The sequence below is a fragment of the Colius striatus genome, chromosome 2, assembly GCF_028858725.1.
Source record: "Colius striatus isolate bColStr4 chromosome 2, bColStr4.1.hap1, whole genome shotgun sequence".
NCBI classification, from domain to species: Eukaryota; Metazoa; Chordata; class Aves; order Coliiformes; family Coliidae; genus Colius; species Colius striatus.
Window position 1 is genome coordinate 114,410,230 of NC_084760.1, and position 17,258 is coordinate 114,427,487.

Genomic DNA, 17,258 nt, shown 5'->3' on the forward strand with positions numbered 1-17,258 from the left:
CTGAGAGGAGACCTTATTACTCTTTGCAACTACCTGAAAGGAGGTTGTGGCAAAGTGAGTGTTGGTCTCTTCTCTCAAATAACAAGCGACAGGACCAGAGGAACCAGCCTCAAGTTGAGTCAGTGGAGGTTTAGATTGAGTATTCAGAAAAATCTGTTCACTGAAGGGTTTGTCAGGCATTGGAACAGACTGCCCAGGGAACTGGTTGAGTCACCGTCCCTGGAGATATTTAATAGATGTGTAGACTTGGTGCTTAGGGACATGGTTTAATGCAGGGCTTGGCAGTGCTAGGTCAACAGTTGGACTTGTTAATCTTAAAGGTCTTTTTTCATCCTAAACTGTTTTATGATTCTATACCCATCACTTCCCTTGACTGTAATGCCTTTGCAAGCAGCTTCTCACTTCTGTGCTGATTTCATCCAAATGTGTGATTTTTAAGTGGCACCAATTTTTTCTGATTCTCTTTTGAAGGCTGCCTGTCTGCTGCTTCCTTTGCATTCCATCCTCTGAGGGCTGGTTTAATCTACTTGCATCATAGGGAAAGACCTTAGTCTTGTTACAGCTAAGAGACCAATCTGTGGCAGTAGAATTTCCAGGATATATGAAGCACTTGATGGAAATTACTCCCATTTCTTTGAAAATGCCTGCTATTATTGGAAGTGGCTATCCCTGTCCTTTGTTTAATTTCATACTGTAAGAATCTTGTGATTTTTTCCTTTTTGAAAGAGAGAGATTGTAGGAATAGCCACTCATTGCAGGAACAACAAAGCTCTTCTAAGCAGTTAAGTATGAAATTTCATCAGGAACTGCACAAATTCTTGTATGTTCTCTGAGAATGCATTAACAATGGGTTTAGAAGATGTGATTTAATGTTTAATAAATATTTTCCTAATATTTATTTTCTTTTATAGGTACAAGAACTGACCAAAGAGTGGACGAACAAGTGGAATGAAACTCAAGATATTCTAAAAGTAAGGCAAAGAAATAAGTTTTCAATTTACCATTCAAACTAACTTTAGCATCTTACATTAAAAAGTTCCTGTTCTAAGTGACATTCTTTTTCTTTTTTTAATAACACAAAATTTTCACATTCATGTTTCAGCTTATTCCAAAGAATTAGTTTTTGAGGGCTTGAATAAGATTTTAAGTAATGTTAATAAAAATTAGCATGGTGACTTCAGTGCAAAAGAGCTCATTTCTACCAACTCTGCATATTACTGAATGTTTTTACTGAGTTGCAAATGAAGAAAACCTGGGGCAGGGGAACTGAATCCCTCATCCTTTTGGTATTTGTGTTGGATCAGTAAGATCTGTGAATAAGGACCTTTTATGTTACTTTGGGTATTTCAGTGAATGTGGTGCACAGTGAATAGAGATTTTTCCATTGGTCTTCAGATTCATGTTTTGGTCAGAAGTGGCTTATAAACTTGAAAAACAACTTTCAGTGGGATTTCTGCAGTTGAATCTCCTCCAGTAGATCTTCATCAAACCGAACAGAAGCATCTGACCTAACCTCCCTCTAGAGTCCCAAGCACAGGCATTTTTGCAATTGATTCAATATAAGCTGGCCTGTGTTGCATTCTTTACATGACTCCACACTCCTTCTGGAACAGTTACATGCACAAAGTGCTCTCTTTCATTTTGTAGGTTGAGTACAGATCCAGGAGGGCGACTTGGTGATTTCCAGGTTGTGTTTTTTGCATGAGACACTTGTGTTCTCTGCATATGCATTTGCTTTCCTGCTGTGCAATTGTACTGATAAGATTTTATGTTAGCATTTGGCTCATGACTGAGGTGGTAGTTTGAAGTGGTATTTTAATGGGTTTCTTTATGATTCCATACATATGTAGAAGCACACATATGCACAGCACACACACAGAGGAATAATTCCCACACTGTCTTTTCAATACTACCTTTTTTTTTGCAAAATATTTTAACTATTCTGTTAAATAAAAATTTTGAGAACAAAGCTTAAGCTTTCATGACTTGCAGTATGTGTTGAACATAAACTTGTCAGAAGTGCAATTCCAGCAACCACTTAGAAATAGTATTTTAATTCTCCTTATTACTGATCTGAAACTTGATATTTTGTAGTTGATTTTTTGCTGTGTATCACTTTTTGATTCCTGTAAAATTTTGTTATAGATTCACCACCATGTCTTTTATCTAACTTCCAAATAAGTTGAATGGCTCCATGCTTAAAAATAAAACTAAAGCACAAATAGCATAGAGAACAGAGCAGGGTTGGTAACTGCCTAGCAGATGGCATGACAGAATGGACTACTTAATGTCTGTCTAGATACTGAAGTGGGAATTACCATTTGCATATTCCTCAGAGATCTTTTAGTTCCAAATTTACATTATTTCTGTGTTGTTGTTTTGAAGCATCTATACATACATAGTACTTCTTTCCTCACATCTGGATTGGGGAGTTCATTATCACATGGAGAATTTGTGAATTTTGGTCAATTGTGAAAGTAAATATGATGTAACATATGGGAAGTTTTTAAAGCTTTGTGTTGGAAGTGCCCTGATTATTGCACAGAAATTACATTATTGTAGGAGATGTTAACTGAACAATTCATATAAACAAAGGAAAGCTGCATTTGTTAAATAGTTGAATAGATTTGACTTAAACAGATAAGCTGTAATTCTACTTTTCTGATACTGAGCTTTTGTTAGTTTAACTCATACAGCTTCTATATTTTGCACTTTTACATGCTGATAGTTGAGTACATGAATATAGGTTGTATTTCACTTTTGGGCAGTGCATGAATCATTCTTGGCCTGATAAACTGAAAATCTGCAAAAGATTTCTGGGTTGTACTGTTCTGTTTTTCCACTGTTTTCCTGAAGCTATCCATATAGCAATTCCTGCAGTCACTGCCAGCATAGGAATGGAAAGGACTTTTTGGAAGTTTGCCACGCTGATTTTAAACTATAGAGAGCAGCAGAGTTTCTTCTCAGGGACTCCCTAAAGAAGTTCACCATCTTCTTTGGTTTGTTATTGGTGTATCTCCTCTTGCACACAGAGACCATACGCGTTCATTTCTAAAACTAGAATGTCTTGGCACACTTTGAGAAATATCTATCTCACCACAGTCACAACTGCAACTTTTTCCACACCATAGTTCAGTAACTTTCATGACAATCTTCATTAAGGTACTTAGAACTTCCTGTTTCTATTTATGGCTAAAACTTGTTTCCCCTTGGGCTTGCAGTCTTGAGATAGTTGCTGCCTTTCAGTTCCTGCCCTGCAGCAGGCTTGGAGGATTAAAAACTTTAACTTTGCAGTCCCTAACACCTTTTGATCCAAATCTTTTAGGGAGTTGACTTTGAAAATTCATATAAACATCTACCAGTTACCTATTCATATATGCAAGCCAAGTGCAAGTGCACTTTCTAGTAGCTGAATGGGATTTCTTACTCCATTATATGTAGCTATGCTTTTTCATACCAAATTCTAAATATCAGAGTTCACTTGCTTTTGAATTGTTCTCACAGGCTGATGGGAAAATCTGTTAATGTGTAAATCTAAAATAATTGAAAGGATTTTCCGTAAGCCTCGTAAAATATGGGAAGCCAGATTCATAGGGCATTCTGTTGTCTTCTACTAGATCAAAAGATACTGCTGGACAAAATTGCTTCGTTTTTTCTGAACACAGCCCTTTCATCAGGCTTGACAAAGAAGTGATCCATACCGTTTTGCAGGAGGATATTCTTCAAACCAATTCACTCTTGCCAAGTATTTTGAACCTTGTTTTAAATTAGACCAGCAACATCTAAATGCTACCTTGAAAATAATTCATAGAGAATGGAAAATACTATCCAGCTAGAAAATATTGAAGAAGAGAGAATACTGTGTGAAGGCAAGTTTCTGATAAAAAATATTTGGCAGCTTAAAATTCAATTATTTCAGTGGGCACAGTGCCACGGGTGCAGCTGACATGTGCATCCTGGTATTCTTCCTTATTTCTGCTTGTAGCTTTTATTCCCTTTGACGTTTGTCTCTACATATTTCACCCTAAGTTATGGTTTTCCATCACAGTGTACATCTTCAAACTTTAAATGTTTGATGCAGAGTCTGTGTGGCTGAATGCCATCATCAACTATGAACATCTTTGTATAATCCTTCATCTATCCTGTTGTCAGTTGGGGCATATCTTGGCCTGGTAGTACTGCTCTCTCTTCTTTCATGCATTTGGAAAAAGCCCTTTTGCAGGGCAGCTGTCTCAGGTTCATCTGGAGTCTGAATTACTGTCAACTCACACCTAAAGCCCAAATCTGCCTGTTTTCCTTTGCAAAGATGAAGACACTGTATACATTGGGGTTTTCAATTTGTACTGACTCCATGTGCAGTGTACTTTATTGTGTAGCATGACAGTTTCGTTGCTGTCTGAAATGACAAGCATTGTTTCCAGTGATGTTGTTTATTTTCATCCTTGACCTCCTTACTATAATGCAACATGACACTCTAACCTTACTAACCTGGTATTATAATCTATCCCCTGCTCATCTTTTTAATCAAAGGGAGGACGTTTTAACACTTAATAAACCTAAGAAACAGGTGGAATGATGTTTTAACATTGAGTGAAATACTGTATCAAACCCCAAAGTGACAGTGTTTGATTTGAAGCCCATAGGCTTTGGGCTGTTTCTTCACGTGTCACCAGCTGTCAAAAGAAATGCACTTCACAAAACAGCTCTACTTTACATTGCTTCTCTATCTTCAGGTGTCTTCAACCTCAGCACGCACATAACTCCCGGATTTTACTTTCATCTCACTCTCATGGAATCTTTCTATGGATTTTTTTTTCCCCTTCTGTTAATCTTCTTCTGTACACATATCCAAAAAGACAAGGAGGAGGGAAGAAAAACTGTTTGCTCTTTTCCTTAGTTTTTAATCCTTTTTGTATTGTTGTGTTAAAGATCAGTCCTGGGGTCTGTAATTTCTTTGGATGCTTTCTAAGATGTTAGGGTAACCTATCCAACTTTCGATTTTTCTCTTTCTTTGAGGCTTTAATTGGTATGAAACTTCTTTTGATGTGGCTGCTGTATTTGGCTGCATGTGTTATCATTCTCCTAGAGATCTTTTCTTTCACTTGCATCTTATTTTTGTCATCTTTTGTGTGTGTTCCAATTTCTTTCTTTCTCTAACCTTTAGCAGCTTTTACATTAAACTTTTTAAAATGTGTACTCTTTTATATAATCCTCTGCTGTTTCTTCTTCCCAACTTTCTTTTGATTTTCTTCTCCCCTTTACTATTTGTGTAGAAATTGGTTTGACTTGTAGCTTTTGCCTTTTTGCTCTGTGTCATTTGTGTCTAGCATTAAGGTATTTTGCCTTTTTTTTTCTTTTAGTTTTAAGTAGATTTAGAGTTACCTTTTATTTTGTTATCCTGCTGTTTGAGTCTAATCATATCATTAGCTTTGTGTAGCAGAGCCCAGCTAATGTCAAAGGATGCAGAGATCTGCCTGCACAGAGTCTATTAAAGGACAGGGTCTTTTTTTGTGTGTGTACATGTGTGTCTACTTCTCATGATCAATAGTTTAACTAGTAGCTGCTTCAACTGGCTTTGTCCTGTTGGATTTAGTGACACAGCCTCACTTTCATCAATAACATTAATTCTGCAGCAACACTTTACCACATGTTGTGTAAATATGATTTTGAACACTGTTTAATTGATCTTTCTCTTTTTTTGGTGCCCTTTGATTGAGTACTAGTTATTCCTTAACAATGGTTGTTCCTACCTTGGGAAGAAAACTCTATGTCTATCTTCAAGCCTTAACATTTATCATTTATTTTTTTAATGTCATGACTCTTTTTGGGGGAAAATGAAATACTTTTACCTTGCCATGGGGAATAATTACAGGCTATCAAGCAGTTATTTTGGTAGACACGCTCATCTAAACAGAGGAATTTTCTTTCTTTAGGAATCTTGACTATACTCAAGTAATTGTGTTGCTCTTTATGAGGTGCTGATTAGGGTAACACAGCTAATAGATTTTGATTTTAAATAATTTCCTTTCCATGCTGGTTTATATACCTTAGTGAACTCTGTCAAGAGCAGTTTGTTGTGTTCTATGTAAATGCTGCATTACTCTACATTTATTTGCATTTTCAGGTAATTTTTAAACCACAGTTGCTGAATGGTATTTAAAAACTGTTATCTCGGTGTAAGGCATATCAGCATTTTACTGTTTTATGCCTTTTGTTACTTCCTACTAACCTTGACTGACTTGTCTCCTTTTCCTTTTCGTACTTTTTTGGTGTTCTGCTCCCTTCAATTAGCATTTGTTTGCTTCATTCTTTCATGTCTTTAACAACCTCAGTCCTCAGGTGAAAAGTGCTTTCAATTAGCAGCTGCCACTTAGACAAAATCCTCCTATCTACTAAATCCAGTTTTTGTTGCCTGTAGGGTTAGAGAAGTTGGGCAAGTACTTCTTCAGGAGCCCAAACTGTAGAACTTTTTCACATACTTATTACATCACTAGTAATGGTGATAGTCCATTAACCATGCCACTGCTTCTTGTCCAAAAACTCTTCCTTGTGATACTTTCCCATTCAATGCCTTTAGTAACCAAGAAAATGTTATGGGTTTTGTGCCTATTCCATTGTAAGATTGCTAGAACATCAGGAACCTAATGCATTCATTAAATCACTAATGGATGGCTGAAGTTGGTGGGATTTTTAACTTTTTGTAATTGATTTATTTCTAAATTATCTGGTGAACAGAAAAAATACATCTTGATATTTGTAATTACTTGTATAAAGTTAATCATTTTTCCATATTGTAAACTGAGTATTGGAAAAATCACATATTATGGGATTTTTACAGAAGGCTTTAGTCCCGTGTGTGTGACTTTTTAAGACATCTGGACATATGCTTTGTAATACAGATCCTACAGTGGTTGTATGTACAGGTCAAATGCAAAGGAAGAAGTTACAGGAATGGCGTGCATTTATATACAAAGGGATGTATGCATGATGCTGCATTTAAACTGTTCATTTTCAGCTTTGGCATATGTGTTTATTTGTATGTTTGGCAGGAATAACACTTGTTTCTGTGGTTTTTTTCACATTTCAGCAAGTGAATCATTTTTGTAAGATTGTTGCTAGTTAGACGTGTTGGTGTTGCATTTTGGTTAGAATGTCTGTTGTTGACTGTGTTAGAAGCATAACTGTGTACTTTTAATGGGAGATTTAAATCTGCACTTTCATTTCAACAAATTTTATTTGTTATTTTATAACTTCTTCTATCTGTGATCTGTATTAGACAACACTCATTGCCTGCTTTCAGTTTTTATTTCCTTTCTACAAGCTGTGTCCTCTGCTGGAGTTTTTAAGAAAGAGGTTTAAAAATCAATGCAAGATTAAAATCGGGTCACGTATCTTTGGAGATTGCAGAAAGAATTGAAGTCAGATTTCACTTATGAATTTGGTTCCTTTTAGAAAAGTTGATAGAATAAATACAATATCAACTCTGTTCCTAGGCATATTTGCTTTCTCGACAATCGTTTGCCCTCCAGCTATTATGTAATAGATGTACATTTATCAAACTGAATGTGTATGTGAAGGAAAAATGCACATTTGCATTAAATAGTCTTTTATTAAGACATTATGCTTAATAGGATTCCATTCAACTTGTGAATGTTGTGCAGAAGACAAGATACTAAGAAAGCTGGATTTTTTTTTCCTGTTTATCACAGATATCCCACCATAAATGTTAACAGCTTCTCCTTTTCTGTTGAAATGTGGTTTTTAGTTTCTTGCACTAGATGTCACTGCAGATACAAAAATCAGGCTCTTCTGCATGCTTAATTCTGATTTAATTTAGATATTTGAAGGCAAAATGATTTGCTATACCTTGACTTTCATAGCTGTTCAGATCTACTAAATTAAGTTTATGAGAATGCCAGAACGTTGGTTCAGGAGCAAGTCCTGAAGAACCTGAGTAACTGTTTTGACAGAAGTGCTTCCGAACAACAATTCACACATGGAATGCACTGCCATGGGATTATGTACATTCAGAATTATTCCAATGATTTCTCAGTACATTTTTCAGCTCTTTTTCAAATGATTGCAGATCTAAAATGTTTGACTAATTACTTTAGCTAGAGCTTTTCAAATATATTTCTTTTCTTAGCATTGCTGTAACTCTGATACTTTAGGGACCTAAAAGAAGTTTCTGGGAGAGGTAGTATCTTTTATTTGATCAGGTAAAATAGTTGAGAAAGCAAACAGGCTTTTGGGCACACAGATCTTTCACTACATCACTTCTGCTGTTTGCTTTCTCTTTTAATGGATCTTGTAGTTGAAAAGCCAGTGGCAATGAAATGCGGCTTCTATTTATAACTGTTTCTTTTAACATTTTTCTCTTCATTAATCACTTCTGTAGATTTAAAATTGAATTTCAGTACATGAAAATTTAATAAGTTTATTGGGTTTTTTCCATCTTTTTTTTTTTTTTTTGAGAAAGTTGTCTGATAACAAGGGAGTACTCACTGTGCTCAATCCTCATGCAATATTTTCCCCCAACTCCTGCCTCCTCAGTGATGACAAATAATGTCTAGTTTAACTCTTGGTTTGATGAGAGTTTTTCTATACCTGGTCTGGCACTTTATTTATTTATTTCCCAAATGTAACAGTTACTGGAAATGGTTATAGTCCATAAAAATCATCTGTTCTGGTCAGAAGATTTAAAGTTGGAATAAATTGTTGTTACTAAATGTCACAAAGCTCTCCTCCAAAGCCTTTGCAGATGGACTTTTTGTTCGTTTGTTGAGAGTTGGTTCAGAATCAGAGACATGAAAAAATAACATTCTATCTTCATACTACCCCTCCTCCTCTTCTTTTTTTTTTGGGTTATTAAGTTCAAGTGAATGCATTTTCATTCCAGGATCTTGATGCCATTGTCCAGCACATAGATTTCTGCTTTAGAATTTGAGTTTGGACAGAGCACATCAAAACATGATTTGTTTTGCCTTAAATAGCCATTGTTTTGTCATACTATATTACTGAACTGATGCCATCATTAGATGATGATTGTTACTTTACCTCGTCTTCTGCGTTGCATCAGTCTAGTAAGTATGCCTAGGTCCATGCAAGCTGAGAAGAATGAAAATACAGTGAGAGAATTTTTTACAAAAGCAACCCAACAAACTTCTCTTTTTCTTGAGGAGAGCAGCTCCCATTGCTCCTCACTCACTAATGATTTTTTTCAGTGCTTTGTCCATTCTTAGCGTTGGCTTGCTGTTGTCAGAGGTGGAAGAAAGAAACCTAAATTGGGAACTGGTGCTACTGATCTACTGTAGCTTTTTTTCTAATAGAAACACTATTGAAAGGTTCCTAACCACCTGGGGAACTCTGAGTGCAGCAGTCAAAAGTAGATTTTGAAAGAAATAGATGTCTGATTTTAAGTCTGTCTGCCACCTGTGTTCATTTTATTAAGAAACCTCCTTTCTCTCTTGCAGCCTCTTTGGTTGCTTGTGATGCCTCTGCAGTGAACTGACCATTTTTAACTTGCAGTCTCTGCTAGAAAGTTGCTATCAAGAGATGCCTAATGCTACTGATTGTTTTCTATTTCAATTTAAAACTGTTTTTCCCACTTGAAACCACCTGGACCATCAGAGAAGCACAGTCAGGGGCTGCCATTTCTGAGCTCACCACCCATGGATTAAGACAGGGTTGAATAGGGTGGTTGATTCAGGCTGTGCATTCCAAAGGAGGCCCTCCGGTTTCTAGGAATAACCACACTCCCAAGTATTTTGCTGCTGTCCTCCTTACAACTGAGGCCCTGCATTTGTAGATTATCCAGGCCGTGCTTAGCTTTAATCCATCCCTAGGGCTTGTAGGCGGTTTTCAAATGAGAGAGTCAGACAGAGTGAGTTGCTTTTGAAATCCTTTCTACGGCTCAGATGCCACTTGTTCAACAATTCCTTCTGGGCATTTGGTCTGCTTTTCTATTAATTTTCTTGTGGCAGGAAGGGGAGCTAAATTGAAAGCAGTGGAATCTCCTGATTTAGCCTGAAGAAAGAAGAAGAAATATACCCTAAAAGCTGTTTCTTCTAAAGGATCAGCAGAGAAGTGATGAGGAGGAGAAAAGACAGAATGGAAATTTCTCATTGGACTCATTATGGGAGAGTAAAGAAGCATTCCAACATTAACATTTTTGATGAAAGACATAAATTTATCTTGAGTCCCTCACAAAGGAACTGTTTCTAATGTCAGTGTGTATTCGATATGAATGCTGGAAGCATTTCATTCTGCTAGTGTTTTAAAGCAGTTTATTTAGGAGGTTGTTACTGCACGATGGTGATACCTTTGAGTACACGGTACTGTTGTGCACCTGACAATGCCCTAAGTGGCAACTGAGCATATCCTTGATTTGTACAGCCATATTGCAGTAGTGACATGCTTTTCTTTGCTCTCCCCAACTATAGAGATGATATTTTTCATGAAATCTACTCAGAGATGTGTTAAACACAAGTGGCAGCACAAATGTGCTGCTGTTGCGATCAGACTGTGTTCCTGAACAGAGGAAACCACAGGTCCAGTTTCTGACTGCTGCATGTCTCATTCAGGTATATTCACTCTGTACATCAGTAGCTGGACTGTGAGGGACAGGAATGTGCCAGCAACCAAGCCTGTGCATCTTCCTCTGCAAAATACTTTGTTAGTGTCTTGCTAGTGCTGAAGTCTGTTTTTTCTCCTTGGTAGTTGTTGCTTGCTGGTATGCATAGTCCTACTTCTTTCTTCCGATTTCTTACAATAGCAAGGGTTGCATGTTGACCCTGAGGAAGGAATAAAAAGATTTCAGATAATCTATTATTTTAGATTAATCTCTACAGAAGTAGAGATGAATTTCTAGGAAAATAATAAGCAAAACAGAAGTCTAGCTAAGTGAAACACTTCCTAATTCTCCTATCCCCCAAGAAACACAGAAAACCCAAAATATCTTTTAAAATGAATAAATGTATTAGCTAAGAGACTATTTTTCTTCCTCTACCATTCCATGACTTGCTCATCATCCAGCTTTAGCAACAAATGAGGTAGGAATCCTGTAGATAATAGTCTAGTTGACTGCATTCTCTTGATTCATTCCCAGAGTACAGTCTATGCAATGAATTATTCACAGGTCCTGGAGAAAATATATAATCATGTAATTAAAGACTGTATTGTAATGCATATGGGAGGAGAAGATGAGTTAAGATAGCCTATTTCTCTTCCAGCCAGGCCCTTTCCCCCTTTTACATACCAGCATGAAGGACATCGTGGGCAGAGTTGCTGTCTCTTAGCTGGAAGGTATAGTACCTCACGCTAGGAAGGATCTCTAATGGCAAGAGAAGTCTTGTTCTCTACCCTGAATGTCAGTGCTGCAATGCAAAGGCTTATTTTTATTTTAAGACTATGTATGCTCAGTGTGGTCACACATAGGAAGCTGTGAAGAGACAAAGCCTGCTCCACTTGAGACATAGCAAAATGCTCTGTGTGCCACATTTTTTGAAACAGAAGAATAGCTTTCCTTTAGGCCCAAGCTAGTAGGGGCAGAAACCAGCCTGCAGCAGATTCTCCAGCATGGAAAATGGCAGCTTTGATGGTTTAAGTTTTATAAGCTACTGGAAAACAGAATTTTACAGGCTAGTGTCCGGGAAGCTTGAGCAGCCAGACAGGCATGTCTACTTACAATTAGCCAAACCCTGCAGTTCTATTCAAGGAATTTTTCTCAGATGTCAGTAGTAGTTCTGTCTGTACGAAGTCTAAAGTGTCAAGGAGCAGGCATTTTAACTTGTTAAGTTTGTCCTTGTAATTCCAGGGATGAAGGCTGCACTTCCAGTAAAAAACTACTTGGAATCTGCCAAGGCTTCAGATGGAAATCCTTGCAACACATGAGGTAGAGTGGTGCTTTAGGGTGCCACAACAATAATAGGGTTTCTGTGTCTTAGTAGTCAGCATGTCAGCAATGAACATGTGGCAACTGATCCTGAGGGGGAGAAAGAAGCAATGAAAAATGGAAAAGATGAGCTGGCCTTAGGAGACTAAGAGCTGCTCCTGTAATTCCTTTACTCTTTAAAGGAAAAGCATCATTAATTTTTCGATCATTTTAGCTTCACTATCTTAGCAGTTGCTCATTTAAGCAGTTCTGCATTCTGCGTCTGCCTTTTTAATTGACGGTCATTTAAGGGAGATGTGGATGCCTGTGTGGGCTGCTGCTCTGGAGCACCTGCACTTTCACAGTAAGGTGTTCAAAACAAAACTACAGTTTTCTGATTTTGGTTGTTGCAGAGCATTTAATGGCTTTTCTGGGTTGATGAGAGTGATGTGGTCTGGTGGTCTGATGGTCTGGGAGACAGGGGAAAAATCTGGTTGGGAAGTTTCTTCTCAGTTGTGGTTTTCATTGTGGCTTTGGATAGTAGAGGTATCTTCCCTTCAGAAGACTAAAGTGTTTTATTTGTACTAAAAGTTTAGTTTCAATAGTACTGACACTGACTTTGGCAGCAGCAGAATGGTGGTGTTTATTTGTCCCATTGACCAAAAGGAGAAGACGTGGTAGGAGTTTGTGCCCCATCTGACGTACATGTGTGTGAGGGGATCGATAGCCCCTTTCATAATTATGGTTGTAGAAATAATTTATTGCTTATATAGGAAGAGCACATTTTTTAATTTTCAAAAGGATTTTAGTGAAGTCCTAAGATAGTACAAAAAGCAGCTTTGGTATGTCCACAGATGATAAAACATAAACCTCACAGCTGGTGTGTTCCATATTTCCTGGTCTCTTCCCTTGCCTCCCAAATACCACCTAATACTTTGTGGCTGGTGACTCAAAATGTGTTTTGTTACCCCAGAAACCATACCTGTGTTAAGCTGAACACAGAAACAGATAGGGTAGAAATTGGATACTGCACTTGCCACTTTACAGAATCCAAAAAAACCCCAACTCATTTAACAGATCCTCACTAAGAAGAGATGCAGCTTCACTGATAGAACACAAAACAAACGCGTTTTTCCTAGTTAATGTGTAAGCTGTCACTTTAATGGGACTCTCAGATATTTCAAAGTTGTTTTCTTGGAACAGATGTTTTTTTTTTACCCTGGAATCATCTTGTCAATCACAATTAGGCACAATTGAATTTTTCAGCTGCTGCTCAGTGTTTTGTCTTGGCTGATCTCATTGTGATAAGTATTTTGTAAGGGAGCCAGCGTGCAGAGCAAGAAGGGTGTCCATGGAACTGGTTCCCATCCGAAACATAACCAAGTGAAGTCAGCTCTGCTCTCTTCGTCTTTTAAGGAATTATTCCTAGTAAACCCAAACCAGACTTCACAATTTATGAAGTCTCAGTTTCTCCTCTCCTACATCTTGTTCCTTTCCTCCATACAGTGTTTTCTCATACTTTGCAGCGGAAATTCTTTGTCCCTCTTGTAGTTCATTGACTAACATTATGCATTCAGAAAGAAGTCTTTTTAAATTCTAAACTTTGGAAATGCTGACATTTCTGATGTTTCCTGGCATAGATTTCCAATATTTCCTAATATTGGCAGGATAACTGTGCATATGCTATTTATCTGAAGAACTGTTGAGATGTCCGCCCCTCTCCCAGGAGGCACTGTAGCATTTGGAAGTAAGGAGTCTCTTCCATCTCTTCAGTGTATAGTCTGGATAGTGTATGCAAACGTCAAAATCTCTGGGAACATACCTGTGTCGTTTCCAAATCATTTTTCTGACACTGTTGTAGATTTTTCTAGTTTGTCCATAACAAGATTGCTTTATTATGCAGGCTTTTTTTTTCCTGGTACACATATATTTTCCTCACTGAGTGTGAGGATGTTATTGAGATGTATTGTATAGACAATACTGAGCCCTGACAATCTAATGTAACTTAATATCCTTCTCTTTCCATTCCAGTCTTCCCAGAAGGAACTAAAAAATCTTGTCAGCAGTGATTGACTCATCCAATAGAGTCTTGTTAAAGAGAGTGAAGGTTCAGTTTTATTTGTTGGAGGGTAATATGCCAGTGTTATCCCTATTTTTGGTATTGAAGTATCAGTTAGTGCTTGAAGGTGCCCAATTCCCATTTGTTTTCAGTTGGATTTGGCTGTATGAATACCTTGAAAACACAGGGTTTTAAACAGAATGCTGTGAGGTAGTAGGTTTTTTTTCTTTTCCCCAGCACAATTTCCTTCTGCATGAAAGAAGTCTCACTGTGTTGCAGGAGCGTTTTCAGCCAAAGATTTGCATTTTTGCTAAGTTTTTGACCTAGTAATAGTTCATCCATGAATAAAACTGCTTCTATGTCTGGAGATTTTGCCCTTAAGTAACTCCAGAAGACATAATTAAGACCAACTAATCCACAACAGACTGGCTAAAGACTTACTCATCTTAAAAATGTTAATTTCTATAGAGCTTTTTATTAAATATTTACAGGTGATTTCTTTAAGAGTCTGATTTGCAGCATTTGGACAAACCATTGCTCAAGGATTTTTACTGAATGTGTTTTTTTAAAACAAATCTGGAGATGTTACATTTCAAGATGTAAAGAACAGTCTTTCAGCTTCTGTTCTGTAGCAGTCCAAAGGTACTTGGACCCTAACTACGTGAAGAAGCAGTCTGGTGCTGTAAGGAGTGGAATTGGTTTATAACCTGCCCTTAGAAGCTTCTTTCCATCATTTTTGATTTCCAGTCCTGTGCTCAGGCTACAGTAGCAGAATTCTAATTTCAGTTGGATAGTGGCATGGTCAGCATGAGGATTTGGCAAAGTGGTGGTAGACCAAGTAATGTGCTGATATAACTCAAGAAAATACCATCTTTAATGTTTTGAAAAAGCAATGACTGGTCTCTCGTGTTTTCTGTTGAATGTGGGGATGTTCGGAGAAGAATTTCTAGTCAAGGGAAACAGTTCAAAATCCCACACTCTAGTAATCATGGGAAGCCTGATGGCTCTAAGGATCAAGATAAGCTGTCCAGAAGCTTTTATTTTTTCAAGGTAAGGATATCTAATTGTGGATTATGTGGATGAAGGAATCACATGTCTTTAGTGGTGTGTGTGTTCATTTAATTATTGGGGATTGTTTTCTTTTTTCAAGTGGGATTCACTTGTTATTTTTGCTTCTATGGTGACGACTTTTTAATGGGAACTCTTGAGAAATCTGGGGTTTGGAATATTGATATGGCAATTGCTCTGCAGTATTAATTTATTTACTGATTGCATGTTGCAGGGACACTCTGAATCTTACAATATAGTCAGGCAGAGTGACTATCCCATAACAAGAATTATGGCATTTAAAGGAATGTGTAATTTTGGGGTTTGTTGTTTGAGTTGTTAATTGACTCCTACACGAAAGCAGAGATCTGTTTGTTTTTTGGTTGCATATACCAACTTACTTCATGTATGTACTGAGAACTTTCTTCATTGAGAAATGTAACTGCTAACGTGGCAAATACAAAGTCACACTTTTAGCTGCCTGAAGTGTAGATGTTTGAAATGCTCAGCTGAATTACAGTAATCCCCCTGCCATTTGCCTCTGTTTACACAGTCTTTAATTACGTGATTACATTGTAGTCTCTCATTATTTCTTACTCTGGTTTTAGTCAACGGAGAGATGGCTACAAAATCCAACATGGAGTTCTGAGATGTGGAGGGAAGGAGGCCATGGTCTGATGGACCATGTCTGATTTCAGAGTTAGGGTCATATCTAGGGAGCAGAGCAGAAAGGCAAAGGAGGATTTTAAGGTTAACAATTCCTTTAACCTAGGGAAATTGTATCTTATTGTATCCCTAACTCAGGGAAATGTGAGAGGATTTCTCCTGAGGAATTTTCTTTTGGCAGTTTTCCTTGAAAGTTGCCAGTCTCTTAAGACTTAAATTGATTAGCTGAATTTAAGACACTCATTAAGGCACTTAATTGAAATATGCCTGGGAGAGAATTTGGCTATATCTGATTTTATGTTTAAATCTTTGTAGTTTTGTCTGAGTATAAGTTACTTTAGATAGGAAATATGAAAGTTTTTTCTGTGAAACTCCCCATGTTTAAATGTGTAATACCATAGATTTGTATTGGCTTTTGGTAAAACAATATGAAAGTTTGTCCTGAACTCAATAAGTAGTATTCAGTATAAGCTTTTGTTTACTGGTGATCTTTTTGGTCTTAATCCACCTGTCAACTCATTTTTATTAGGAAAAGACATTGTACACATTACATTGAACTTGACCTCAATGTCATATAGTCCTGGTTGGCAGCATATTAAAAGATACTGTTAAGGTACTCCTGAGAGTTTATGTTAATGAAGCATTGAAATGAAGATTTCTAACAGTCTGTGGTTTATTGAAATAGTTAAAATTAGACCCATTATGAGGTCTTATTTAATTTTTGAAGTTATAAAACTCTTAGTGTTGCTTGCCTCAAAGGCTTTGGATTGAAAGAGTGAATTTACCCTCTCTGTGTTGTGGTTGGTGATATTTACTTGCCAGTCATTATACATCATTGAAAAGTGCTACATTGTACTCCATCAGTAGTGCACTGATCTTTTATTTTGAGTCCATGTAGATAGTGAGATGAGTTAGCTCTACTAGATCTCTACTTTTGAGGTGCAGTAGTACTTGTTAGGAGTCTGTGAGAATTCAGGTGGGAGGCAAGGCTGCCACGATACACAGTATTTATACACTTAAGTTTCCAAATCTCAGTAAGGTTATAAAAATAACATAAAGCTTTGTCACTGAAGAAGAAAAACTTTCCTCCTTTCTTACAGTATGTAAATATAACAAATGTCATACCTCCTTTGGTGAACATGACTTTCTTTTTTAATTATTTTGTATTACCTGGCAAAAAGTAGTCCCCAGGAGGTTTTTCTGGGAATGTAAAAAGATGACAGCTATCCAAGTTTGGCTTCAGATCCATCAGCAGGGTGCAAAGGTCAGTGACTGATTCAGGAAGTTTGAGTAGATTGCTTTGTGTTTTCTTCCTAAAGATACAGTGTGTTTGCATCTTTACAGGATGGTAGTGTTTGGCAAAGCTGTGCTAGTTTACTCTCTCGTTGGATAAATGGGCTCTACATTTTAAAAATACTCAAGTCTGGCAAACCTGCAATCTGCCAAGCATGCCATCATATACTGTAGTCTAGATTACATGCAGTGCAAGAGATTCCTCCCTGCTGATTTGTTTTTCCATTCAGTTGTAGTTGGACTTACCAAAAAAGTGACTGGAGCTTTACCCTTCAGTCAATATTTGGAATGTCTGTCTTGGCTGTGAAATATTTTAAGTTT

The 17,258-nt window shown here is 37.2% G+C and overlaps 1 protein-coding gene across 5 annotated transcripts in view; it reads left to right on the plus strand.

Annotated features, from left to right (window-relative positions):
* The window catches only part of KIF16B (kinesin family member 16B), a 137,753-nt gene that overhangs the window by 36,668 nt on the left and 83,827 nt on the right, over positions 1–17,258 (plus strand). For all 5 annotated transcript variants that reach the window (XM_061989218.1, XM_061989220.1, XM_061989221.1 and 2 more), the window contains exon 12: positions 912–971. In XM_061989218.1, the coding sequence (XP_061845202.1) occupies positions 912–971 (60 nt within the window). The remainder of the gene's footprint in view (positions 1–911; positions 972–17,258) is intronic.